Source organism: Zootermopsis nevadensis, unplaced genomic scaffold, assembly GCF_977971745.1.
Source record: "Zootermopsis nevadensis isolate Lab colony 2312 unplaced genomic scaffold, Znev_1.0 Znev_ptg000028l, whole genome shotgun sequence".
Lineage (NCBI taxonomy): Eukaryota > Metazoa > Arthropoda > Insecta > Blattodea > Termopsidae > Zootermopsis > Zootermopsis nevadensis.
In genome coordinates, this window is record NW_028259160.1 from 13,354,184 (window position 1) to 13,381,401 (window position 27,218).

The 27,218-nt window shown below is 38.2% G+C and overlaps 1 protein-coding gene across 7 annotated transcripts in view; it reads right to left on the minus strand.

Annotated features, from left to right (window-relative positions):
• LOC110832851 (diuretic hormone receptor) overlaps nt 1–27,218 on the minus strand; it is a 160,175-nt gene that overhangs the window by 63,001 nt on the left and 69,956 nt on the right. For 6 of the 7 annotated variants that reach the window (XM_087356973.1, XM_087356971.1, XM_087356974.1 and 3 more), the window contains one exon: nt 2,359–3,306. The exons of the other annotated variant lie outside the window; for it this stretch is intronic. In XM_087356973.1, the coding sequence (XP_087213099.1) occupies nt 2,359–2,614 (256 nt within the window). In that variant the 5' untranslated portion in view covers nt 2,615–3,306. The remainder of the gene's footprint in view (nt 1–2,358; nt 3,307–27,218) is intronic. 7 annotated transcript variants of the gene reach the window in all.

Here is a 27,218-nt window from a genome sequence, read left to right on the forward strand (position 1 = left end):
CAGGAAGGTTTTGTTTGTAAGATTAATTTTGCGTCGGGGACTGCACTAAACCTTGTCGGGATAATTCTGGTTATTCAGCGTCAGCGAGCTGCAAACGTACATAACGGCTTTTAAATGGAGTATAGGACGCGCTTTTGCAACTGCGTGTGTTAATGTGCGATCTTCGTCAATTGCCAAGGTGCTTTGTAAATAGTTATTTGTAAAGCGTGTTGAAGGAAACTGTAATGGGCAGGAGCATGACCCAAAACCCCAAATTCTAACAGTAGTGTAGAAAAGAAGACCACTAGTTTAGTCTATTTTTGGAGTGGCAAAAATTAATCCTCATAAAATTTATCGTATTGTAAAAATTAGTAGGTGACATAAATAACGATTTATTAGGCTATATAACTTTCGTGAAAGAAGCTATGAAGGTGCTAATTTTCGAAATAAAAACAGAATTATTTATAAGTTGTTATAACGTATAACAACTTATAAATAAGACCCCTCATGTAATTCTCTCCATTCTTCTGTAACACCCTGTTCTTAATGTTCGAATAATCATTTCAATCAATTGTTCGCAAATGCCTTCATCATTTGTGTTTCCTTTACAGTACGGAGGCCAAATTTCAGTTCCATATTAAACTTAAGGTAAAATTGTTGTTATGTATATTTTAATATTAATGTTTCCGGTTAGGAAACTGGATACTGTAAGATTTAAACTGAATAATAAGTAACATTTCGGAATTTAACATTCTCGTAACTTATTAGAGAATTAGTTTGATTCGTTAATGTTGTCTCCAAATATGTAAACTCTGCCATATTTCTGAAGGATTTATTACAGCATGTTTTATAAAAAATATGAACAAAAACTGAACTGAATTAATTTCAATTTTCGGGCAATTTTATTGTTGCACATGTCAAAGGCTGCTTCATGTACCTCATTATTCTTTTGCAAAACAGTCCTCTAACCAAATGCTCTGTTTGGGAATTTGATGGTGCTTGAATAAGTACTTCATCCCATTGTCGCAGAGTTCAGTACTGAGCGAAGTGAACGTGTTTGAAGTTGAAGTGCCAGGTTTCGACTGCCAGCACATACTACTCGAGAGGTGACGAAAAACATCAGCGCTCTTCGCTGAAACGTATTCTGCTCTCAACACAAAATTTTTCGCATCTTCATATAAAATGTTAAATGTTTAACAGAAAACCATTTCTCATATTCTGTATTTTAACTTAAGGATTAAAGATTCACGTTTTTTTTTGCATAAAATTGCGTATATCTATGTTTAGACGCAATAACGAAGAAAATACTATTCAGAGTCTAAAGGAGAGATCCTGGCCGTCATCGGAAAAAATGTCTAACTCGTAGGTACCATTATCTGTGAAATAATATAACCAAAAGCAAGAAGTCATACTCTCCATTCAATTACAGACACCAGACCATCGTAGTTTGGAAAAAAACAGAAGTTTCTAAGACCACTTTCAATTAGAATTAATTTTGAGAGGTTAATGGAAGAATGTGTAAAAGAGTAAACTTTGATTTTTGTAAAATTCGCATATAACAAACAATGGTTTGTTTTAAATTATTATTAGATTAACAAAGACATGCTATCCTCTTGCATTTTACTCCTTTCCTCGCCTCATACTGTACATTTTCTGTGCATTTTGAGTTGCCGTTTGTTCACACTGACCTGATTACTCTTGCCACAACGTTAGCACGTGGCAATTCTCCACTGCCCACACCCTGAATTCTGTCCGGTTTGTACGAACACCAGATGTGTAAGTAAACCAATAATACGAAGTGCACTGCTGAATAATTTGTGTGTGAAGACTTGCATATGGAACCGAACGAAACTACACGTAAAATCAATTTCATTGGCGTCCCCAAGAACGCATAGATGCAATGCAAATAGTGTCGAATCTGGGGTGTGCAGCGTTTAAATTAATACTAGGCACAAAATTAAATAGTAAATAATGAGGAAGCACTGCATAAATGTGCAATTTTAGTAATCATTGCGTAGCGTAACGTTCAGACCATAAATATTAATTTTCCTCATCCCACAACCAAACTTATCAAAACACTGAAAATAGAAAGACATTAAAAGCGAGTTAAAAGGCAACATCGACATTATTCAGAATAATTTTCGGAATCAATATTTTATGAGACACCAAAGATGCCGTCAGGATATATTAATTCATTTTAAAATCTCAATAATAATTCATTTACATCTAATGATATCATAATCTAAGAGAGAGGCACATAAACAGCTAATAATTGCTGAACTGAACAAACAACAAATGATTAAAGACAATTTTAACAACTACTGCAAAATATAATGCACGGGTTAAAGATGAAGAAGCGAATTGTGTAAGAATACTCACGATTTGTGTCGTACTTAATGCCATTCAGTTCTTCAAAACACGGCAGGGTTGCTAGCGTGCCAGCCTGTGTCTCCGGCCAGCAGAGGAGTGTGTCGTAAGAGGGTGGACAGAAGATCGACCCTCCTTCGCCGCTGTCATCAGACTCCAGTCCTTTCAACAAGCATTCCACTTCTTTGTGCACGCTCGTGTTGTCTGCAAATCCTTTCAGACTGTTTTCCTCAATATTATCCATCGTAACACCGTCAAAGTCACTCATCTTAAATCCGGAGATCCTAACACTGAAATCACTTTCAAAATTTCACTTGCAAATTCACGATTTTACTGTGTTGGTAAGCCATTATACATTTTTAATGAGATTCGTAATATTAACCTATACCTATAAGCCTATCTATAATCCTGATATTCTGACACGAATATCACTTTTAGCATATCACTCGCAAATACATTTAAAAAAGTTTGCTTTGTTTTGCAGTTCGGCTGCTGTACACTTTGAAGCAGACTACATTGTCTGTCCGTCACTTCACATTTTCAGTTTCTGAACATGAATACTCAGTTGTCTTGAGGGTTGGAGTTTCAAATATGTAATTTAATTTATTACATAAAATACGTAACAAAATCAACTATGTTGTGTTTTACAAAAAAACATTCACTAATAACTCTTACGATATTTGTTTGTGCTACATTTTCTGACATGTCTCATAATCTTTCAGAGTATAAAGAATTCATCGAGTTGGTAAATATCCTCGAAGTGATATGTAAAATCCTCAGCAGTGCGCATGTGACAATCAGACACTGAAGACTTGCCAAATTTTGAATCTGTTAGCAATCTCCTGCTACTGGGCTCACGAGTCTGCAAGTTATCCTGATACCAGAGACACTAGACAGACCCAAGGCTTCTGTTTCACCGTTGTTATCAGCAGAATGTTTGCTAGCTCCTAGCTCCTTCGCCTGTAACACAATAGAAACACATCGCACCTTGTAGTCAGTATTTTATAATTCACGCAGGACGAAATTAAGCCCATTTAAGAGGACAGACGAAATTGTTTAATAACCTGAGTTGTGCAAATAACACATGAATATGGTACATTGTGTAAGAGTGTCTTATCTGACGTTTATCTTGTACTAAATTTAGAGTATATGGTCGACCCATAAAAGCTACAGAAACTCTACGAAGGAATTACTAACTTGAAAATTACGTAAAGCGGTAAAGCATCTAACTTGTATTATGGAGGAAGTTGATAGGAATTTTTACATCGACTGTCCAGATTATGGAGACTTGTATCTTCCCCAGTCACTCTGTACATAATGGTATAACAACAATTTGAAACAGACTGTTCTTACACGTTTTGACAACGATTAGGAAGAAGCCAAGTTCAACCCTAATCTACAGTTTAGTTTCACCACGGTTGATTCTAAGACTTTATCGTAGCACATATATATATATATATATATATATATATATATACACACACACACACACACACACACACACACACACACACAACGATTAGTTTGTGAGAGTTACGGGGATCAAATGGGACGAAAAAGTGATTATGTACGGTAATCAGAAATAAATCGGCAGAAATTCGTATACAAAACATTAACACGGTTCTCGGACTGATTCAAAACCCGCATCTTCAACAAACTAAGCGAGATAAAAAGTTACGCATATTTGCACGTGTTTTCTATTTAAAGAAAACTTGTCATAACAATTGACATAAAATTTTTAAAAACCAATAATAATTTAATTTGTTGACAGATGACGTGACCTTTATTTCACTGAGCTTATCAAATAAAAATGAACATGACCTCCTTCTGGAAACCCTGATGATGGAGGCAGCACGATCCTCGGTTACGTCGGTAAACTGCTCCTAGACTATACGGCGCTATAATCCAGAAGACCGCCATCTTCACACTCGGCGCCGAAATTCTTACAGATATAAAATGCAATGTAAAAAAAATGCTTCTGAGCGAGATATCTCGTGTGTAGCATAGAATGTCAACTGTGCATACAAACACCAGCTTACAGGTTTCTACGTGCACAATAAATAACTCGGGTACATCCATGTTAAAGCCTCAGGCGCTGCGTAGATGGATTTCTGTGCATTTATTAGAAACACATATTGAAGCATACTATTAAAATTAATATATTATCAAAACAAAATGTCACGATCACGTTACGAGACTCAAAATTTGCCGCAGCATCCATCTAAGTCTCTTCGTGCCACACAGATTGGCATCTCACTGTAAGACCCGGGTTCAGTACTGAGCAACTTCAAGTAAGATTCATGGCGGATGAAGTGACACTGAAGCAGGGTTTCTCCCAGTTTTCTTCCTGCTAATTATCATTCCAGAAATGTTCCATACTCATCTATCACCGCCCCACGAGGTGTGCGATAGCTCTGACCAAAGCAGCACATCATAAATCACGGGATTTATCTCTAACCTAGAACTTTGCTGCTCTCGAAGTAAGGTAATTGTTGTCACCATCACGTCTACGTCGAGACGTTGCGAATGGTTTTACGTTTTCCGACTAAACTTTCTTAACTTCGTCGTCATCCGTGTATTAAATTACTAATGGTATTCTTTTGACAATGATGTGGACATTGCTAACAAAGTAGCTAAAATTATACGAACTTTAGGCATTAAATAAACATGTTCGTCCAGTAAACTACAGCCTCAGTTCTTTTGAATAAAAATATCAGGTTATTCTGAGCGAGTCTAAAATCAGAATTTAGCAATAAGTGCACAGTTATTTAAAAATTAGCTTATGTTATAACACTACACCTTCGATTACGAAAACAAAATATAATGCAATGAAATAAAATTAAACACTGTGGACAAAGACTAATCAAATGTTATATTTTTGTTTATAATTACTTAAAAACCTACACAAACGCTTGCGTCCGCCCGTCGGCTAGAAGTAATTAATATCTCTTTCTCGATCAAGTAGTGTTGTTCTCAAAGAGTATGTTATATATCCAATAATTCTAATAATGTTTCAACCAAATTCTTAACTCAAGTTACGTGCAATGTAAATATCATATGAGGACACATTCCTGTTTATTGGATTAAAATTGTGAATTTTAACGGCAACAAATCAGAAGACAGGAATCATCATAATCGGCACAGTGGCAACCTGAAATCTCACTTAGATCACTTACTCCTCATACGAGGTGCGATCGGAAATTTTTCAGACTGTGTCAATAGAGGGCGAACCGGATTTAGTACGAGCTTCTGCCGCTAGGAGGTGCGGCCTACATTCATAGTGAATCAGTGTGCCAGCCGGCATTATCGAATTAGCATTTGTTTCTTAGTTACGGGCGTTTTGGTAGTGCATTACACCGACCCTCCTGCGATTTCGGAATTTCGTGTGCATCATATTTTGCCAAAGACTCGCAAAAACGGCTACGGAAACCTATGAAATGCTAAAGCAAGCATTTGGGGAGTCCGCAATGGGTCGTGCACAAAAGTTTGTGTGGCATTCACGTTGTGTTTACTCCCAGGGGAACTACTTCGAGGGTGATGGATGAATTTAATACCTGAGATAAGTGTACGGGTTTTTATACGCGCAATCTGGAAACTTTCCGATCGCACCTCGTACATTACTATCCCACCATGTAGCAAATGACAGTATACAGCCCATGGAACTGGTTCTCTGTAGTCAAAGAACCGAATCAACATTAATTAATTCAGGAATCGCTGAGTGTTGTTTGCTTTACTACCGTACTGCGTAAGTACCAGTAAATATACATGTTATTGCAGTTTTGCACTTACTCTCTGGCTACAGTAAGTCATAAATACCAAGAAATTTCGCCCAGCAGAGCGTGTAAACCAAAGTGCTTTGTTGACAAGGAATTTAATCGAGCGAGTGTAGTAAACAGAAGTCATATGTACTGTGCGCTTTTAATGATACTTCAAGATGCATTTCTATTTTATGATAAGAGGAGGAACTTCGCTTTCATGTAGGCGCCACTGAGTTATAACGAGGATTGCACTGCGCAAGAGAAGATGCGAGACAATGATATGACGATCTACGAGGACACAGTCCAACCAATGTTCAACGCCTTCGAATTTTAATGTTATGTAACCGTTACACTCACTTAAAAAAATTAGAATTGGTAACTTTCCTTTGTCTATCTGTTTGTTTACTTACTTGCCCTTCATTATATTCCGTGCCGTAATTTCTGAACGTAACTGTACTTTATTACAGCCCTTATACAAAGGCCAAGTACAATCAAACCAGCAAATGGCTCTTAGTCGGTTAATGCACGGAACAAGTCTGTCCAAGTCAATGAACATATAAATAGATGAATAAACAGTGTGGTAAGCCAATTAGAGTCCAAGGTTCAACGCCAAAGAACAACAAAGGACAAGAATCTATTGCAGTTCCAACTTCAGGAATAGCATCGGAGGAGGTGGACTGGATTCATCCGACTCGGGATAAGGCCCAGTGGCGGGATCTTGTGAACACGATATGTAATCTTCTGGTTGTATTAAAGAATAATTTCTTGGCTAACCTGAGCGACAACGACGTTCCATGGACGATATAAAGTTTTGTATGCTTATCACGACATCATTTACAGAAGTGAGAAGTTACTAACAGCTTTCGGAATCTCCATTCGCTGCAGGATGTGTCGTTAAATTGGCACTAGAAGTCACTCATGTTTACTCTAAGTTTTAAACTACAATCGCCCGTTCCCTTGATACCTCGAAATGTGCCGAATCAGTTCAAAACGAGCGACTGCATTCCCATTTCAAAACGAAATTACAGGTCTAGTACGTTATTTAAATTTCATTATTATTTTACGGGACACTGAAAATATGTGTAATAATGGACCAAAATTAAATTAACCTAACTTTTCATATACATCCCCAATACCAAATTTAATCTTAATCCATAGGCTAGAATGAAACGGGAGATAAAACTCCGAACAGACAGGTCGAAAGAAATGCAATTTAAATAGATACATCTCCGTGAAGCACATAAAATGCTCATAAATACTAATTTATCTTTCAAGGTCAAGCGACGAGAATACAGTAGATATTTTGTGTTCTAATGTAGACACCAATCAGAAATTGGTCTCCTTGTTCGGTCAATTTCTGTACCCATGTTAAATATCTGAGATTCGGACAGGCTTATCAGAAGGCTTGTTCTAAACTCTGAATCAAAAACTGTCCTTCTGTGGGAATCATTACAAATTTTGAACAAAGGAGAGTTAGTACAATATACCTACATAGCTATTGTTAACATTTAACCCGTGAGAGAAATGTCCCCATCTACGCGTAAATTTCAGTGTGAAATTCAAACGCCTGCTTAAAGTAGTGCATGTTTTTATAGTAATTCATCATTGTAAGTCAAATTCGAACAGGCGCGCTCATAAAGTGAATAATACTCCTTTGTTTCCCTTTGCATCAAAGACTTATCTGCTAGCGAAACTAATTTTCCTCTATCCTTGACTATATATTATTCACGTCCTTAACTTAATAAAGTGTGAATATTGCTAGGGTAACTTTTCAGCTTGCACGTTTATCGTCAATGAACTCTGTTCTGTTTGTTCCTTTATTTCTGACTCAGCTACAAATGCACAGTTCAGCGGAAAATTTCTAAATCACATTTGTATCTTCTATGAAATCAGGCAGAGAAACACATGACAATGCTACCAACACGAACGTTATATGTAACAATACACACTCCTTTAATGTAATGTGTCTCTTGTATTCAGTACTTTCGTAACCTATTATTCTGCGTGTATATTGTCTAATGAAGAATAACAATCATACCTACGTAGCAAAACAGAGTGTTCTAGAATAACGGCTAATATAACAGTTCTTAGCTGAGTGTTGTAATGTTTACTTAAAAAGCAAGTATTTGAAAGGCGATAATATTATTCTGAGACACTCTATAGCCTATATAAATGAAAGGGGTATGGTTGAATAAACTGCACGTGCGTTATGATGAGCAATACTCATTATAAACTCATTATTCAGTAACTCTAAGATAAACAAAACTTATTTTGGTACATTAATTTCCTGAGAAATGTTAACTAAAGTCACAGTTCCTTTAAACATCGTAATTAACTGTTAATATTAATGGTACATTAAAATCAAAATTCATATAAAAATGTAATGAAGTTAACCCTCCAAGCTCAGTGTTAACTGTATGTACCACCTGCTCTAACAGTTCATTTTGTACATATAGATTTAATATGATTTTCACTTTAAATAAGAATTGTTTCCTTGATGATCATTAACCAAATTACCTTTGTAATAGAAAAGAGTTGTGTTTTCTTCGCGGTACAGGTTGAATTCTTAAGTTTTATTTTACGATCCTTGGCAACCGTTTATCTGACTGACCAAGAAGCAATTAATTAAGAAAGAAGGAACACGTTCACTAATTAATCCCTGGTACAGTTTATTTCACAACCATACCAAATGTGATCCCCTTGGTAGTCATACCGTGTAGTATTGTAGGCTTTTACCAGCATTTCGGAGGAATATATCGCATCCATCTTCAGTACTCAATATCGGAAAATATAAAACTTTTATTAAAATACACGATGTCGCAAAAAGGCTTATACACACAAAGTTAATATTCCGTATTATAATGGGTTTATATATGTTTGGTACACCTTGTATAAACTTTACAATATTTTAAGACGATCACTTTTTCTTCTTGAATTTATTTGCTTTTCTATTAGTTTTTCTTTCGCTCACTTTTTTTTTCATTTGATTCTTTCTCCCCTTAATACTCGTTTCTTCCTTCAATTCTGCTACCAGAGCTCATTCTGCAAGCACGGCCAAGCCAGATTTGTTAACTCTCCTATTATCGTGTTCTCGTCGCAAAGTCACCCTTGTCATTAACTGATGCAACATCATTAATGATGCTTGAATTGTGTCTTTGCTCCTTCCTATTAAACCCTGTTTTCCGCTCAGTGTGACAGTTAACACTGTCTTTGCCTTTGAAGCTACTGGCTCTCACGCAGTCCCGTGTAGCGTTTCCTTCTGAACAAGCTCCTTTTCAATATAAAATAAAGCGAGCAGGATGTCTCAAACTGGGTACGTAATTTATCTTACTTTGTCACTCAGTATTCTCATCCATTACAACGTTAATTTCACTGTCGTATTACATACATTTCTCCCCTGATGCATTCCTTCACATCTTCCGTCTTTGCTAGTGCATTCAGTGTAAGCCACGAAACATCGCGAAAGCAGATCCAGAGCTGCTTTTCTATCTTTCGCTTCCTGACACCCCCTTTCAACAGGATATCGCTTCTGGAGAGTCTTTCTACACAGGAAGCAACCTCGTAACTTCGAGTTAATTATACATGAAGGCGTGCAATATTCTTACCAAATTCCCCCGGCAACGCGAGCTTATCAGTCAGTATCAACAGTGCATCCTGTTGCAATTAATACGGGAACAAGGCATAGCAAACCGCATGTCAGAGCTGACGTCTACACATAATTCTACCACAGCTACTTGCAAGTTAATCGCCAAATTCCTGTAATGGGACACTGCCCCTGTACGTATGGTCAACTCTCTTGGGGTCTAATGGGGCGGGGGCGGTCTCGCCTATGGGGGCTACACGGGGATTCCATGGAAGGAGGATGCAAAGGCCCGTGGAGAAGAAACCATTACTTTCTACAAACCATATGGATACGTTTACACAACGTCAACTTCCTATAGACTGTCCCCCCAAAATATTCTCATTAATTTTGACTTCGTAACTAACACCACGCAGCATCTAATATCACTCTTGTCTGTAGGTTTTCACGGCTGGAGTTAAATGTAAAATTTCTACCTGCGGCGATAAGCCACGTCGAATGTTGAAAATTGTAGAGTGTTCCACCAAAAACCACAGTTTTCATCTTCAGGGATGCATTTGGAAGCCTTATATAGAGCATGCAGTAGATGGAGAACCCGATTTGATGATGATGATGATGATGATTGATGAAGCAGAAAATCGTGCTACTGCCTACCCTACATAAGACTTCTAAAATCGCCAAACCATTACATACTCACCCTGAAAATGACAATTTTAATGTTTGCCGAAACGTTGGATAGTTTTCGACATTCGACGATGCTCATCCTCCAAAACCGAAGTTGTGAGGTTTTCTTGTTACTGCTGCTTGCATTAATCTGAGTTGTTTCTACTTTTATTCTATTTCTATTCCATGTTAATGGAAGTGTTTATAATTTTTCTATTTTATATAGGCCTGTTTACAGCACACCCCCTTTCTCTCTAATTTGTATAGGATGAGGGCATTAGACGACGCAGACGGGGGGAGGGGAGGGGGGAACGAGACCTTACCATTTATTCCAGTTAACGCGAGGAAATTCTCGTTACACCAACTGTAATGCAAATTACAGATTTAAACAACTTCACTGCTTATGGACTGCAGCAGATCAATAAAAGTTGCTCTTTTCTAGTTTATTCGGAACGAGCTCCGAAAGACTAAATATGGCCTATACGTTCTCATATTTATGGCTAAATTTGTTCAAGGACAAGTAGTTGTGACACTTTTGCACTCGTCAAGTCTTTACCACTTCTTACGTTTACTTACATGCTTCATATCTTCTTGGAAATACGAAGGAAAATAATAACCAATTTCGGAGGTCAGTTCGAATACATTACAAAACAGCAACTAACGACTATAGTATCACTAATACAATGTGACATTTTGTTGTCATGTGTATTAATTGGTTAATATATGTTTAAAATAAATAAAAATTGACATTACGACAGGACACCATGCATCTTTGTCAGAAAATAATAACTTAAAATCTCTCACTACGCTATGATAAGTTAAAATCAGACTCAATATCACGAAAACGGCAACATTTTGATGTCCAGTAATACACCGAGGATGAAAAATAACAATTTAAACTATTATTAAAAAAACATGTATTCAGTGGCAAGTTGCCTTTATGTATAAATGTCCTCTATAATCATGCAATTTTAGATAATCTCCTTGCTGTTACGTTTATGTATTTGTTATTGTGTTCTTCTAGTGTGCCGTATCTGAATTGGCCTTCAGGCTGTTGATGCAGCCCGCAAATCATAAAGAATTAAACTACAAACATTAAATTATACACCTCATGACTTTAAACAACAAACTTGAACACTTTGCATATAATAACGATAATTTATTAAGAATTACTACAGATAATGTCACGCTGTTAGTGGTTTTGACGTAAACTAATTAATTTTTTTTACTGGCAATAAATTATAGTTAAAGGCTATAAACAGATCGTCTTATACACTATCCTTTACTTTGAAACATTACGAATGGGACAATCTGTTAATCTAATATACTACAGAAATTCACGGACACACTCGTAGCATGTAATGTAATAGGAAACAATTCAGAAGCCTCGAAGAAGTTTCATAAGTGGGCCACTATAAGACCGACAGTTCTATAACCTTTCAAGAACCAGTGGTAACTATATGTACCACCTGCTTCACACAGTTAATAACCCTGCGTTTGTATGTATGGGTTTCGTATTGTTCTCAGTGTAAACAGGGATTATTTCCTTAAACAGCGTCAACCAGTTGTCTTTTGTAATGGTGAAGTGTTGTGTTTTCTTCGCGGTACGGACTAAATTCTTAAATAATATTTAGACGAGCTTCGGTTTCAAAAGATTAATAAAATTTACCAAAAATAATAACCTATACGACTTTATTATTAAAATGGAATAATGAATTGAATAAATTACTATCTTTTCCGATAAAATCTCCGATATGTCTGGTCCAACTATTTTTTACCTGACATGAATTGTTATCATAATAAAACGTAAACGGTAAAAAAATATTTCCTAAAGAAAATAGTTAATTTGTCACATTTAAAATTACTGAACGCCTCGATTTTTGTATTTCGTAAGAAAAATTCCTGAATATAAATGTTTGCGGACCGTATTAAATGACCCTGCTGGTTGAATGCGGCCCGCGGGCCGTATTTTAGTGAGGCCGGCATTCAATGACCTAAGTCTCATCAGTTGTTTGCTCGACACAGAGCTATTCCCAGATATTGAATTAGCTTCTAGCGAAATATAAGCACAAACATTTATTTTATATTACCGAAAAATTGAATTTAAATAGAATAATTGATTGTGTTACGGAGCCGCAGTTCATAGGAGTGGTAGAACAAATCGCTCTTTGAAGGTAATTTCATTTGTGTGAATGTACGTTGTAAATTTACACAATATTTCAAGGAATACAGAAGATTAGGGAAATGAAAAATGTAATAACCGAGAATGGAATTGAATACGAAACGAATACGGACAGAGAAGAAAGAAAAACTTCTCGAAGTCTCAACAGTTACTTAGTGTACAGGGGAAACAGTACTGCGATAAACAGGTGATACTCCACTTATGTAACGACGCTTTTAAATCACATGTGTAGGTAGTGTCGAATGGAAAAGTAAATGTGGATGATTACAAACAAAAGTAACATGAAGGGAAGTAGCAGTGGCCTATTTTAAGATACCATTCTAGCATTTGTCTAGAGAGAATGAAAAAATTAAAACACGAGAAACCTTATTTTGTCAAACCCTGGACTTCAGAATACTCGCTTTTGATCTCAGAAATAACTGAACAGGTACTGGGAAAGCCGTGCCTTCTGTACATGTCATTGAATATTTAAAGTTCCAACTCACTTACATGAAATATTATCTTCTATTTGCATTATTAATTTGGTTTGCTAAGGGTGAGGGTAGCTGCCATGCTGGCAGCCCACGGCATTTTAATCCAGCGAGTCCAAAACGGAGACCCAGCGAAACAAAGGGTAACAGACACTACTGAAATCAAGATCAGTTGATACAAACTGACCATAAAATCAAATTATTAACGAAGTATACAACTAAATAAGTAAATAACTAACTAACTGATTAAGTAAGCAAATTAACCAGGTAACTAAGTAAGTAAATGAGCTATTACTTCACTAACTAGTAACTATGTAGTTAAGAAATCAACTAACTAAGAATGTAACCAATTAAATGAAGAAAATAATAATAATAATAGGAATATCACTTATGAAATTTCGTGACGGTTCGAAACATGTGTTCCTTTTACCAGTGAACGAATTCAGACATCAATAAATGGCGACGCTCTTGGGAAGGTGCCAGTGCAAATATTTGCACTGGGATGCGGCACATGTGTAAGGGAGGTTGCCGTGCTGCTGCGATGGAGTTTAAAAGCTCCGCTAAGGAAACATTTATATAGTGGTACCTACTTTATGTACATTCTGTAGAATTTACGTCATTTCATTGTTCAATATCTCGAGTGCCTTCTTGCCAGATCCTACACACAACTGAAGAAAAGGTAACATCCTTAGAACTCCATAACAATATTCTACATACATAATTAGGTCATAAACATCTGTATGCTCTCTCATGTTCCATCGTCATAATTTTTTAAAGATAATATTGATGGCATTAGGTCAAATGGACATGTCAACAAAATTATATTTACAGGATACCGCATTTTGACTGACGGTCTAGATTTAGTGTGCTATAACTCAGTCTTTATGCTGTAATTCATTTTGATTCATGCTCCTCGCGAGCATCCTTGGCGAAATACCATCCGCGTAATGCTCTTGACGAGGGCGGCATGGACATCAGGGCGCGCTGCAATGCAAACTGTGAAGACTGTACACACATCGCGCTGTCACTTAAGGTTTAACAATGTACAGTCGCGTGCTAAAGAAAACGCACAACAATTTTTACGGTATGACACTCGAAGGTTATAAAAAAATAATGGCGTTTTGTGTTTCATAGCAGTGCAATAAAACCAGAGTATCGGGTTTCCGAAATTTGAGACACACAGACTATTAATGAACAGCTCACATACGACGCAAAGCTAGCCGATCTTTTGACTTTATACAAAATCGTGCTAACACCTCCCATTCCAAAATGTTACAGAGATTAAGAATTCAAATTTAAAATGTATTCGTTTCATTACGTTATGTGACTTCATTATTTGTATGCATGTATGCAGATTTATTACTGAAAAAAATTGTAGTCTTCTGAGTTGTAACGTAGTGCTGACATGTGGGTACATACCAACGTTTCGGAGGAACATAATGCCTCTATCTTCAGAACTGAATCCCTAGTTATCTACAAACAAATCCACACCGTGTTACAACCCGTAAGACCAACATCGATATGTTCACCGCTATGAGAACTTCAAGTATCACACTGCTACTAGTAGGCCTATGTTCACTTTGATGTTTTGCCGCATAAGAAATGTTTTCAATTCTCTACTCACACACAGTGACCGAAATGTCAATCCGCCCAGAGTTCTGAAGAAGAAAAGCGACACTCGAAATGTCATATCCTGTAACATAGGAAATAATTCAACGGAATCTATCACATAACACGCTTTTCCCATTAGATGACGTTGCGAGTCCAATAGCGTAATGAAAATTTCAAGGTAAAGGTCCGATAGATCCACCTTATTGGAAACAATGTCGAGTTGACGCCCGCTCATTCACGAAACCACACAATTGGCCTGCGTAGTGAGGACGGAACTGTTGGTCCGGCGGCTTGCGTTCAATCGACGACACAAAAACGTATTCTACATATTTCATCTAGTTAATGATTGGTACATCACCGAGGTACGTATTTCTATTGTGGCTCGTACTAACAAGTACTTTCAATTGATTTTGGAAGGAAAATGTAGATTAATGTAAGAGCGCGTTCCCAAATAGATTCTTAAAGGAAAAAACCGGTGAGACATCAGGTTCTCACGGCAGCGGGATGTTTCGCCGTGTAATCTACTAGAAGTTTACCGACGTTTCAGAGGTGCATTCTGCCTCCGTCATCAGAGCGACGAATGCCATCCTCACCCTAATGATAGAAACAGTAAACACCTACAACATTTTTGTAAAATTCTACTAGAATTCAGGGCGCTCTAACCCAGAAGACAGTGATCTTCACAGTTGCAGCCGAGAGAATCTCAGATCTTACCAACTAGACAACATCTTTCCATTTACTTCCAATTCTTTGCACGCACGGAACACTAAAGTAGTGCACGATTAACTGTAAAGGACTAGAATAAAGCGTTATTGTCTCATTTGTAAGAACATATCCTTCATTTTGCAGGAGGGACAACTTTATTAAGAAATTGTGTTAGAACATCCAAACACAAGGAGGAAATCGATACGTAAAACTACTTTCAGAATGCTAAGCAAACGTGTTACCGCCTGCTAGGTGGCGTCTGGCATTATATTAATTAATTTTCTACACAGAGTCTATTGCTTTACATATTTGCTCCAGATGTTATTCTTTTGCCACTGCTCGCATCACGTTTATGAAACACTCTCTTACTTTGCTGGTACGGCACATAAATATTTAATGTGCTGCGACAGATTTAATTTAAGAGACCTATAAAAGAAGTTATTACAAACTGGATTTTCTCATTCATACGGTCAGGGAGAGCTTTTGGAAAGTAATGGTTGTTGCTAGTAATCAAACGGAGACAGATTTATTCACTTCCAATGCAGAATATGTCAGTTTCTTCTGCGTACTTTATACATAAGCCTTTTGTTTTACAATTGTTAGTCGCGTATTTATACAAAGAATGAAAAACAGGACTTTTACAATGCAAAATGACTGTCGACAGAAAGCATCGGAATTACCTGCTTAGCGCGTATACGCCATGATCATTAACCCAGAAAACAAGTAGTGCTGTTTCCGCAAAATATGCATAAAGATTAAAACATAATCTGTAATGTTACATGCTTTGTGTCAATACGAAAACAACTCTCTTGCTCAAAAGGTAAAACAGGGTCCTGAGGAGAATATGTGCACCTAGGGAGACAGAACCAAACAGAGAAAATAAAACTGCATACACACGTTTTAGTCGGAAAACTTACAAATACTTAGGATAATATTAAAAATAATTTTATGAACAATATGTTGCAAAATAGAACGAGGTTGTGAAATGGATTTAAGTGGCTTAGTACAGTATCCAGTGGCAAGCTCTTGTGAACACGAAAAGGAATCTTCAGGCTTCATTAAATCCAAAGTTTTTCTTATCAAGCTAATAGTTGCACAAATGGTGTAAAAATTTAGTGCCCCTTTTATGGAACTCGGAAGTTAATTTAGTTCTTCACAAGAAACAGCAACCGGTTTCTTTCCTAAGCCAGCTGAATGCAGTCCACATCCTCCCATCCTATTCGTTTAATATTCACTTCAAATTTACACAGGCCTATGTATAGATGTGTAATCATAATGATTGTTATTAAGTTGTTACTTTAATTTTTATTAAATTATTGTTTCCTCGCCATGTTACAGACTATCTGTCAATATAGAGCAGGGTACAACCTTGTCCCTCTTTCTCGATACATATTTAGCACAGAACCTTCTCGAAAACATATTTTAATTGTATGAGATACTTTTTTTTTTGTAGTGTTCTGTCTGACGACAGGTCCATATGAACAGGATCCTTCCATCCTTTTCTCGGACTGGGACCTGTTCATATACATTCTTGGCAGAGATGATCAGAAGTGGTTTGCCATTGCCTTCTTCTGTGTGTGAGTGGAGTAATTGTTGGGATGCCACGGAGAAACCGGGGAAGCCCCCGGAGGAAAACTCCGTGATGCCTAGACCACGGCCTTGCCCAACACAAGTTATAAATTTGAGCACCACCGGGAATTGAACCCGGGACCCCAGGCTTACAAGGCTAATGTTCTGACCGCTAGACCACCGTGGCGGTGTATGAGATACTATAAGATGGTAAAGTTGCGTCATATTGTGATATAATAAGTATATATTAATAAGAATTATTGTGATTAGACGGACAAGATTTAATATATGAGATACTATATCAAAAATTTCCTCAAGACGTTCACTATTATCATCGCTCCAGTTGCCTGATTTAAGTTGAGTAGGCTCTGTTCTCAGCGTCGTTGTGACGGACTGCTCACATCGAGGAGTTGAATCGCGACCACGCCATTTCATGGGCAGGCAGTCACAACCAGAACATAATCGACGTCCTTCGTGCTGAAGACAGCTAGCAGCACGCACCGACGACCCTTGATAGATGGATCTGCCAAGTGCTTCTGTCAGCGCGCTGCACACTTTCGTCTTGCTTCTATTTCAATCTTGACATGTACAGTCAGAGTCCAGTTACAATGGTTAGTCCAGTACTACATCATCTGCGCGCGTCATTTATAACACTGTACAAAATGTAGAGGTCTATCCGCCCCTATGTCAGATTTGAGGTCCTCGCAGCGGTAAAGATGATGATGTTCTTCTTGGTTGAGACGGTGTGCAGACTCGTAGATATATACCAACATTTAAGAGAAAAATTCTGTCTAGTCTTCATCCCTGAAGATGGAGACGGTATGTTAGTAGTTCTGACTACAAGTATCGGATGAAGGCACTGTCTCGGTACTTGGTTGGAGGAACTGAAGAGAACCATGCAAAATCTCAAAAAGGACAGCCGGTCTCCAGACTGAGACTTCATAATACGAAGCAGGAGTGCTAACCACTCGATAGCGACGTTCGATATCATAAACACGGAGAAAGGAAAATTAGCAATGAACGGTTTTCAAAAAGTCCGGGTATCTACAGGTTGGAAGACAGAAATACTGTTTAATGTAATAATTACGTGTGTTGTGGTGTTTGTGAAACCACACAAACACGGTGGAACTGGATCACAATTCAGTTCTCTCAGCGGTGTTACACTGGATCTCGTTTTCTGTTGTATTCGATCATTTATACGCAACAGTTAAGGTCCATAATGTGTGAAAACGATCTACACTCATCAGCGAGAAACTGTTGTGCGTATAAATGCTACATTTATTTGAATATTTGCTTTAATGCAATGAATTCCGCATTTCACAAACTATCATTATTAAAAGTCACCGTAAAACCGTTATCATTACTGACAGAAGTTTGAAGGCTTTTGATGTTGGTGCGACATGAGTATTTGTTACTTTTTCCTAGTTCTTAACTCCCAGACTCAAACCGAGCCCAGATTTGACACTTACTCGACCAGGGGAGACATCAGATTAGGCTTTTGTTTTTGACGTTCTGTTCCCTGAGGACGAGGGCGAGGAAGGTTCTTGAAACACAGCTGTCTTGTCCCTCAACCACCACCATTATATTTCTTTTCCTTCCCACCTGAAGACAGAAGTGAAATCAACTTCCGAAACTTTGTTGTCTAAAGACTTCTAGACCATGGTTACAGAAATTCACACACACACACACACACACACACACACACACACACACACACAATGCTAACATTAACAATCGTTATACGATAAACTACTCTTCAGTTCTTGACAAGGAAACCAATGATCCTCAGTGAAGTCTTTTGTGATTTTCCTCCTAACTCCAGGCAATTTCTGGGACAGTCTTTAAACACGCCAATACTACGCCCGTTCGTTCTTTAATATTCCTCATTAACAATCATATTCTCGTTCGATGCTATGTGACCTGGGTATTTAAGAAAATGTCGCAAGTAAAATTCCATTTTACACATTTAGGTCAGATATGATTTTCTAGTAGGCCTAATGGCTTAGTGGACAGCAACATATTGGACATCCAGTAGCGACACTGTGCAACAAATTACTCAGAGTAATTCAATATTCGATGCAATGTAATGTGCGGAAAAGAACTGCCCTTTTTTCGAGAGTTACAACATTTATATTCACTAAACCTGAAATAATTCAGAGTAAACAAAAACTGACACACAGTTATAAATAATACAATAATATATTATTAAATGAACACGGTGAAAACATTCACAGCGTTACATTCGTGTTTACTGCAAATAATTCGTGTAATTTTAGTAATTACGTATTATTCATCAATGTCGTCTCTGCGAAGAGTAGCTATTTATTGTTTCACAGACCTCTAATTTATTGAAATTCTTTAATTTGTGTAGTAAGTCTTCGAATGAAATTGAAGGATGACTATGAATGACAAAATGGAAAGAATTCGGAAGGAAGCAGTCTCGACTCGAGATACCATACTAGCATCCGCTTTGAGAAACCCTAATAAAATAAAAAAATACTTTTCAACATACTTTGTAATCCGATCAAGATTTGAAACGAGGACCACCCGATTAAAAATCTATACCACTAGGCCAACTGAATTTAGTGGTTAAGCATCTCGAAGTAGGTGCCCGTGATTTTTCCATAGCACTGTGTTACGTCAATGGTTTGGAGTGACTAAGAAAAACTACGAAAGACCGATAATCCGATGAAATTCGATCCTGGGACCTACTTTTATCGCTGCCGATCTATCTGGTACGGTGTGTACAGGACGAGATGTTTTGTCGCCTTGCGCGCGACCAAAGTTCGGCGAGTAAAGTGCTAAGTACTTTCTTCTTCCAGAAATCACCTTAGATGTCGTTCTAACTCCCAACTTCATGCTTCTATCAAGGTGTTTTAATGATGGTATTTAATTCATACGAAAGACTTCACTTCTACCGTAAGGCAACACAGGTAGGCTTCACAACGACACATAGTGAGTACACAGACCTACGTTCTTCCAGTGTTCATTAAAACCCCAAACTTTTTGCTAAGAACCTTGCAATCATTAATGCATTGAAGTGAATTCACATGTTTGCTCAAAGTAAGTTCCATATTTACCTACTACTACCACCTGAAGCTGACAGCAGTTCTGTGATTTGCGTATTTTATTGTTTTAATGTCAGGTTATAAACTGATAAAGTGCGAGCTAAATTAAGATGCAAACAGAAGTGTGTGACCTTGTAATTCTGAACGCGTGTGAATCACATAAACAGTCCTTAATTCAAGAAACGTTAGTACAGACGTCCCTATCACAGCCACTGCATTTGATTATAAACCCAAAAGAGGAACATGATGTGTCAACTAACAATCATTTCTACACCCGACTAGAATCTAGCTTTCTTTTATGATGATGCCTTTCAAAACATAACGCCTGGATTAAAACTACCCTAATAAAACGAAGTAATCTGGCGTTCTAAAACGAGACATTTTAACTCCAATCTCTGACAGAACAACCATACCTAATCATAAAAGCAGCATTAATTTCTTTATTGAGAGAAAGAAAAATGTATGGCCTAATCAGAGTGATAAAACATTATGTTATCCGTAACTGCACCTACTCTGCAATATCGTAATGTAATAATCTGTGATGGAACGCGCCTGTTCAGTTAGTGCCCTTTCTCTATTACCCGCTGTGATCGCTGCCATTTGTATTTCATTCCTCGGCGATCAGCAGTCGGCCATAGGACTGATCAACAATTCAACGCATCACTAAACTGCTGTTTCGCTGGTTTTTGTACATCCGGAGGTCACAGTCCAGAGGTAAACAATTATGATGGTGGCCGATCTCTTATTTCATGGGATTTTATCAACTAAAAAGGTTATGTATGAAGAAATCTTCAGACTCACCGCTGTGAAAACTTCAAATCATACAAGGTTATGTAACTTCGAACATGATACTAAAGGATGAACGAAGACACGATCTTAGCTTAATTTAGGTATCGTTACGGGATTTTCGTAGGTAAATTGATAAAAGAGGCTTAATCAGAAGATTCGATGCCAGGGCGGGATCCAATTGAGAGTGAGATGAACTACTACTGTGGCTGACTCGGTGGATTTAAAGTGGATTTTACATGTAATGAGATTCGACTGCCTCACGTTAGCCGAGTCCATGCTGCTCCTCTAAAAACAGCGTGGCTCATTTTAAAATAAAATACATTTGTGAGGTTTCAGGTTCTCACGGCGTCCAGCATGAACATCGCTGTCTTCTGGCTTATTGCACCTTTAGTCTGGTAGTTTACCGACGTTTCAGAGGTGCTTGCTACCTCTATCATCAGGTCGATGACAGCCCTGATGATGGTTTATGATTAAGTCATTAGCTCCGCCGGAGATCTGCCTTGTTCAACCTACACCTTGATAATGGAGGCAGCAAGAACCTCTGAAACGTCGGGAAACCTCTACTAGACTACACGTTGGAACATTCCAGAAGAAAAGTCTCGTCATCATGCTCCTATATGGACCAAAACCGTCCTGTATGTCATTTATTTAACACCCTGATAGCGGAGGGAGTAAGCTCCTCTGAAAATCGGTCAATATGTACCAGACTACATGGTACTACACAAGAAGATAGCCATCTTCATACTCATCGCCGTAATTATCAGAGGGACTAATGTTTCTAAACTAGGCGTTTCTTTCTAGCATTGTCACAATAAACTGTTTTTTTCTATCTGCAGAACGAAAAATACGCAAATTAAATTTCGGTCGAAAAATGCTCATTGAATCAACTGAAATACACGAGACACATATTTACAGAAACTCCATTTTCCCTGTGATCTATTTTTACACACGCGTTATGTTATTTGTCAATCCTAACTACGTATTCAGCGCCTCGTGTTATTCACATGGCTTTGTCTCTGTGTTACTCATACATCACTGTTTTTAATGTGACAGGTTGTAAACCCATGAACGCCACACCCCGCTGGGGTCATTTTCATATTCAAACGATCCTGCAATCGGCAACAGCCTCGAATGTAACCACTTCAGACACTGGACGCTCACTAAGGCTACTAAATCAAGCAGGACGAGTTGATCAAAAACTGCAGCAGACAAGGTGGAGATGAGAAATGCACACCGAGTTTTAACAAGAAAACCTGAAGAGAACATACCACTTGGAAAAGCCAGGCATAGATGGGAAGGTCATGTTAAAATCGGTCTTAAAGAAAAAAGTTGTGAAGTTTACGGAATGAATTTAACTGGCTCAACAAATGCAATCTGTGTTGAACACGATAATAAGCCTTCGAGTTTCATAACAGGAGGGAAAGTTGACGAGCTGAGCAACCATAAGCTTGTCGCAAATGACTCAGCTCTATACAGTGAACGAGTTAATATCCAGGATTTACGCCGTGTGCTCAAATAAGCGGATTTTAGAGAGAGCTTTTTGCTGCACACGGCCCAATATTTGAATATGTCACGTTCCATTTCAATGTTGGATTAACATCGACACGTTTCATGTTCAAACAATACTGATTGTATCTTGTGGGTTTAACTAACTAAAAACTAACTCCGTGGGGCGCAGTCCTTCTAAAGAAGCTGATACTATGCTTAACTCATAATGAAATTCCCCACATTTTATGGAACCCAAAAATTCATTATCATGCTCACAAGAGCCTACCCTCGAACCATGTTTCCCAGGATCAAATTTAATATTGTGCTTCCATCTACGCCTACGAGGTGCGATCGGAAAGTTTCAAGAATGCGCGTATAAAAACCCGTACACTTATCTCAGGTATTAAATTCATCCATCACCCTCGAAGTAGTTCTCCTGGGAGTGAACACAACGATCCCAGCGCCGCTGCCAAGCCTGGAAGTATCCCTGGAAATCTTTCTTTGTCAGCCTGTCAAGCACCATCTGCGATTCTGCCTGAATCTCTTCTATCGTCTCAAATCTCCTTCCCTTCAGCTGAATTTTTATCTTTGGGAAGAGGAAGAAGTCACACGGAGCTTAGAAAGGAAGTTGGGGTCGGTTCTTGCAAGATCTTTGAGCTCCTGACAAACGAGAAGTCGATTCTGCTTCTGGTCCTCAGACAGGATGCGTCGCATGTGGAGTTCTTCCTTTAGAATCAGCTGACAGGTCCCATAGCCTATCCCAACAATGTCGCACAAGTCGTTGATGGTACGACGTCGATCTTCGTGAATGGCCTGCCGAATCTTCGTAACATTTTCGGGCGTTGTGCTCGAAGATGGTCGTCCAGAACGCTCGTCATCATCGACAGAGGTTCGGCCATTTTTAAAACGTGAATGCCACACAAAAGTTTGTGCACGACCCATTGCGGACTCCCCAAATGCTTGCTTTAGCATTTCATAGGTTTCCGTAGCCGTTTTGGCGAGTCTTTGGCAAAATTTGATGCACACGCCATTCCGAAATCGCAGGAGGGTCGGTGTAATGCACTACCAAAACAAACAAATGCTAATTCGATGATGCCGGCTGGCACACTGATTCACTATGAATGTAGGCCGCACCCCCTAGCGGCAGACGCTCGTACTACATCCGGTTCGCCCTCTATAGACACAGTCTTGAAACTTTCCGATCGCACCTCGTATGTCTTACAAGTTATTTTTTCCATCAAATAAATTGGAGAAACGGGTCACCCAGCTACTCACTCCTGTCTGCAAAATCACAAGAGGTATCTGCACGTAAAACATCGTTATTGTTGTAAGATTTCAAAGTTTCAATATAAAATTTCATAAAAATATCTTGGCAATTTCCAGATTTTTACATGCGGATAGACAGAGGTAACACGATAGGCACATTTTTTAAAGTTTTTATTTCTCAACGTGCCTATAAGCCACTGTTAAATAATAAACTAAGATCAATCATAAACACAGAAGCTCTCTTTTGTGATATGTCACTGATGACCTAAACATACACAACTGAGAAGGACTCTCACAATTTTATGACAGAAATAACTTAGGACATTTTCAACGCCGTCACTGCCATAGAACGCCTCATTTTCTGCAAAGCAATTTGCGCTGGTGCATAGAACCCATTTCCCCGACTTCCTGTCTTCCCTCAAGATTAACTTTTTCCGGAATTTCCAGCAGAAATAGTCTCTTCGCGTGTTCATGAGAGAGCAAATGCCACAAGTCCGCTACTTTCTCTGCCCTACAGAAAAGAACCCGCTCTGTGCCGACATAATTATTTGCGACAAACAGGAGTAATCGGTATCTTCCCTGCCGCATAATTTTTTTCCTGAAATATTACAGACGTCTTTAAGGTCCTTCAACGTACGCTTAAAATTTACTTAAGCTTTTGGATCTGTCCCTAAAATCAAGAATTTAACTATTACTTACACCTCAAAAATATGAATATCGTGTGAGAGAATGATAAATAAACAGTGAACTGGTAAATATACGGAAGAAAGCTGTTACAACGGCATTTGTGTGCGGGGACTGAAAAAGAGACTCATGTAGATCGGCCGGTATCCATGTATCCTGAATACGAAGCAGGTGCTAACCATTCGATTACAACGGTCCACTAAAAATCAAATCAGAAGTTAATAACGAGGCCTTCTTATCAATATACAGACACACGCGATGTGCTTTACGCGTTGATCTACAGAAAGATGAGCTCTCATTAGACATGCAAATGAGTGGAAAGCATTCTGCAATTCTGCAAAATCATACAGAAGAAACGAAAATTTGTAGTGTTCTATCAGGAATGGAAACTTCTACCAGACTACACGGAGTAACAACCCAGAAGACGGTCATTTTCTTAAGTAGAATAAGATTTTTAGCTGTACGTGTGAGAAAATAAAGTAGAGTAACACGAAAATGATTTATCTGCTTACTTAATCAGTAATTTAAAATTTTAAGGTATGAGCGAAGTTAAATTTATGCCTAGAAATCTATATAGTTCCATAAAACTGTCGCGTGGTACGTTATTGTTTGTCTAAATACGATAATGTTATAACCAAATTAAAATCCCATCAAACAAAGGATATTGTACATATATTTCTACTTAGTTACCTCGGATCCCACATTTGAAATGATTGATACATAAAGGACATAGCGAGACGTGAATTAAGTGAATGATTGTACCTATTCTATGTGTCTATCATCCTTCATTCAATTAAATACAGCCAGCCCAGAGAGACACTGTAAATATTCCGAGTCCTCAACATTGTGATCAGTGCGCTGTTGTATTAGCAACTTAATCTGTGTCCTAAGTACAGATAATCCCGTAGATTTAACGCCATTTACAGCTGTGATGCAGCCCAGCGAACAACGTGATATGAAGGCCAAACACAAATAGCCGTAAATTGAATTGCATCGCTTTAGATTCTGTGATCACACAAATGAATGCCGACTGTGCTACTACACAAGGCGTTATTCTGATAATGGACATGGGCGAGTCTCATGTAAAATGTCGTTCAAACAGCCCCTTGTGTTTTTAACATTGACTGGAAACGATTCATGATTTTTATACTAAAAATTCTTTAAGAGTGGAAAAACAACAATTTGTTATGCAAATGCGAAGACAACAAGGCTTCCAAAGGCAGAGACAACTTTACAGAGTAAGGATGTGTATCTTGTAAAGTAGGAAGCTTCTGGAAAGAAACGACTAACAAACTCTAACGGATTAAAGCGTCGCTGTAAGACAGCAATAGTTTCTATCCTGAAGGGTCCGTGCTCGACTTTCAGCCCGACAGAATTTGCGTGGTATAGCACAGCATTTCCAGGCAAACGCTAAGCTACACCAGCTTTCATTACCACACAAAATCATCGTCCAATCAACTCTCTATAACCGGAACAGCTGAATGCTTCATAACGAGAAACTTCGTAATTTTTACGTTTCATGGAGTAATAATAATGTGGAAAGATAAACAAGTATTTGATAGGCAGGGCATGTAGTACGGATGCTAAAAATAAAAAATAAATAAAAAGTAGTAGGAAATCCTGGGGAAAACAAAACAATGGAGATCTATAAGCGAGTGAGAGGATAACATTAAAACAGAACTTAAGACAATGGAAGTTGTGAGTACAGTGTAAATTATACTGGCTCAGGATACGGCTTAAGTGGCGTGTTCTTGTGAACAATTTTTACGAACCTTTTGGAGTACATAAAAAATTTAAGTATTTATTTACCACCTGAGCGATAATTAGTTTCTCAAGGACACTACCCCTTGCAGATATATGAAAGGCGTTGTTAAGTAAATTATAATTTTTTTTAAAAATATTAACTGTTCTCTACACCTGTAACTTAGCAATTAACATGAATACAGGAGCAATACACCGATGGTCAATTACGTTTAGATTCCCGTCTTTAATTTAACGGAGAGATTTAAGGTTAAGTCACCCGTATTTCGTAATACGGTAACCTGGAGACCACCAATGTTTACGTTAATTGCATCTCCAACTCCTCACAGCGGTAGCCAGTGCCTCGTTAAGTTATGCGTTCAAGGAACGTGGAAACACACCAAGTAACTCAGGCACAGAAAAGCCAGTTGTTTAACTTGTCAAAATCCGGTCACAAATCCACTACAGACAACGGCTGTCCCCTGCATTCATGCAACCAGCTTTTAAGTTTCAACTCACGTGCCGTTTCGTTTATGGGTGAAGTAAGAGAAAACGGACTGACGTTTGCCCCTCTTTCCGACTTGAATCGCAAACCTGCGAGTAGCCGAGGCTGCCATTCTAACTAGCACAGCCCCACAGGGAACGAACTCACAATGATCTTCACTGGCATTAGCCTCACTGCTGGATTACGTCACTGGGAGCAGACAGACATGTTATTATCTCAACCCCGTTGTATCATCGGAGTGACCATATTCTATTTTTGAAATCGTTCAGACAAGATGATGGCAAATCATGATCCTAATTTACGTGAACAGTGGCACAGAACAGTCAAACAATACCTGATTACAAATAATGACGCATAACGAGGTGAAGTTCACATATCATTAGGATTTCAGGTTTTCAAGGCGTGAGTCGGAAGATGACTGTCTTCTGGATTGTAACGCTGCAGAGGCACTTTCTGCCTCCATCATCACCCGTGATCACTCATCGCCCTGATAATGGAGCCAGCAATGACATTCTAAACGTTTGTAAACTTCTACGAGACTACACGGCACTTAATCCTTGTTATTTATTAGCAGCCGATATTTAATAAACGAAAATGACCACCTCACGTGGAAGTAATGATCCCTGTAACAAAGAGGAGTTAAATTGAATTTAAAATCCCTTTTGTATCCCATATTTCCAACAACTTTGTTAAATGAGTGACGTTGCTGAATTCCTAAGAATAAGACGTTAGGATAGGACTAAATCCTATTTAGGAGGTTGCTTAATGTGGTTTACCAATTTAAATTAACATTT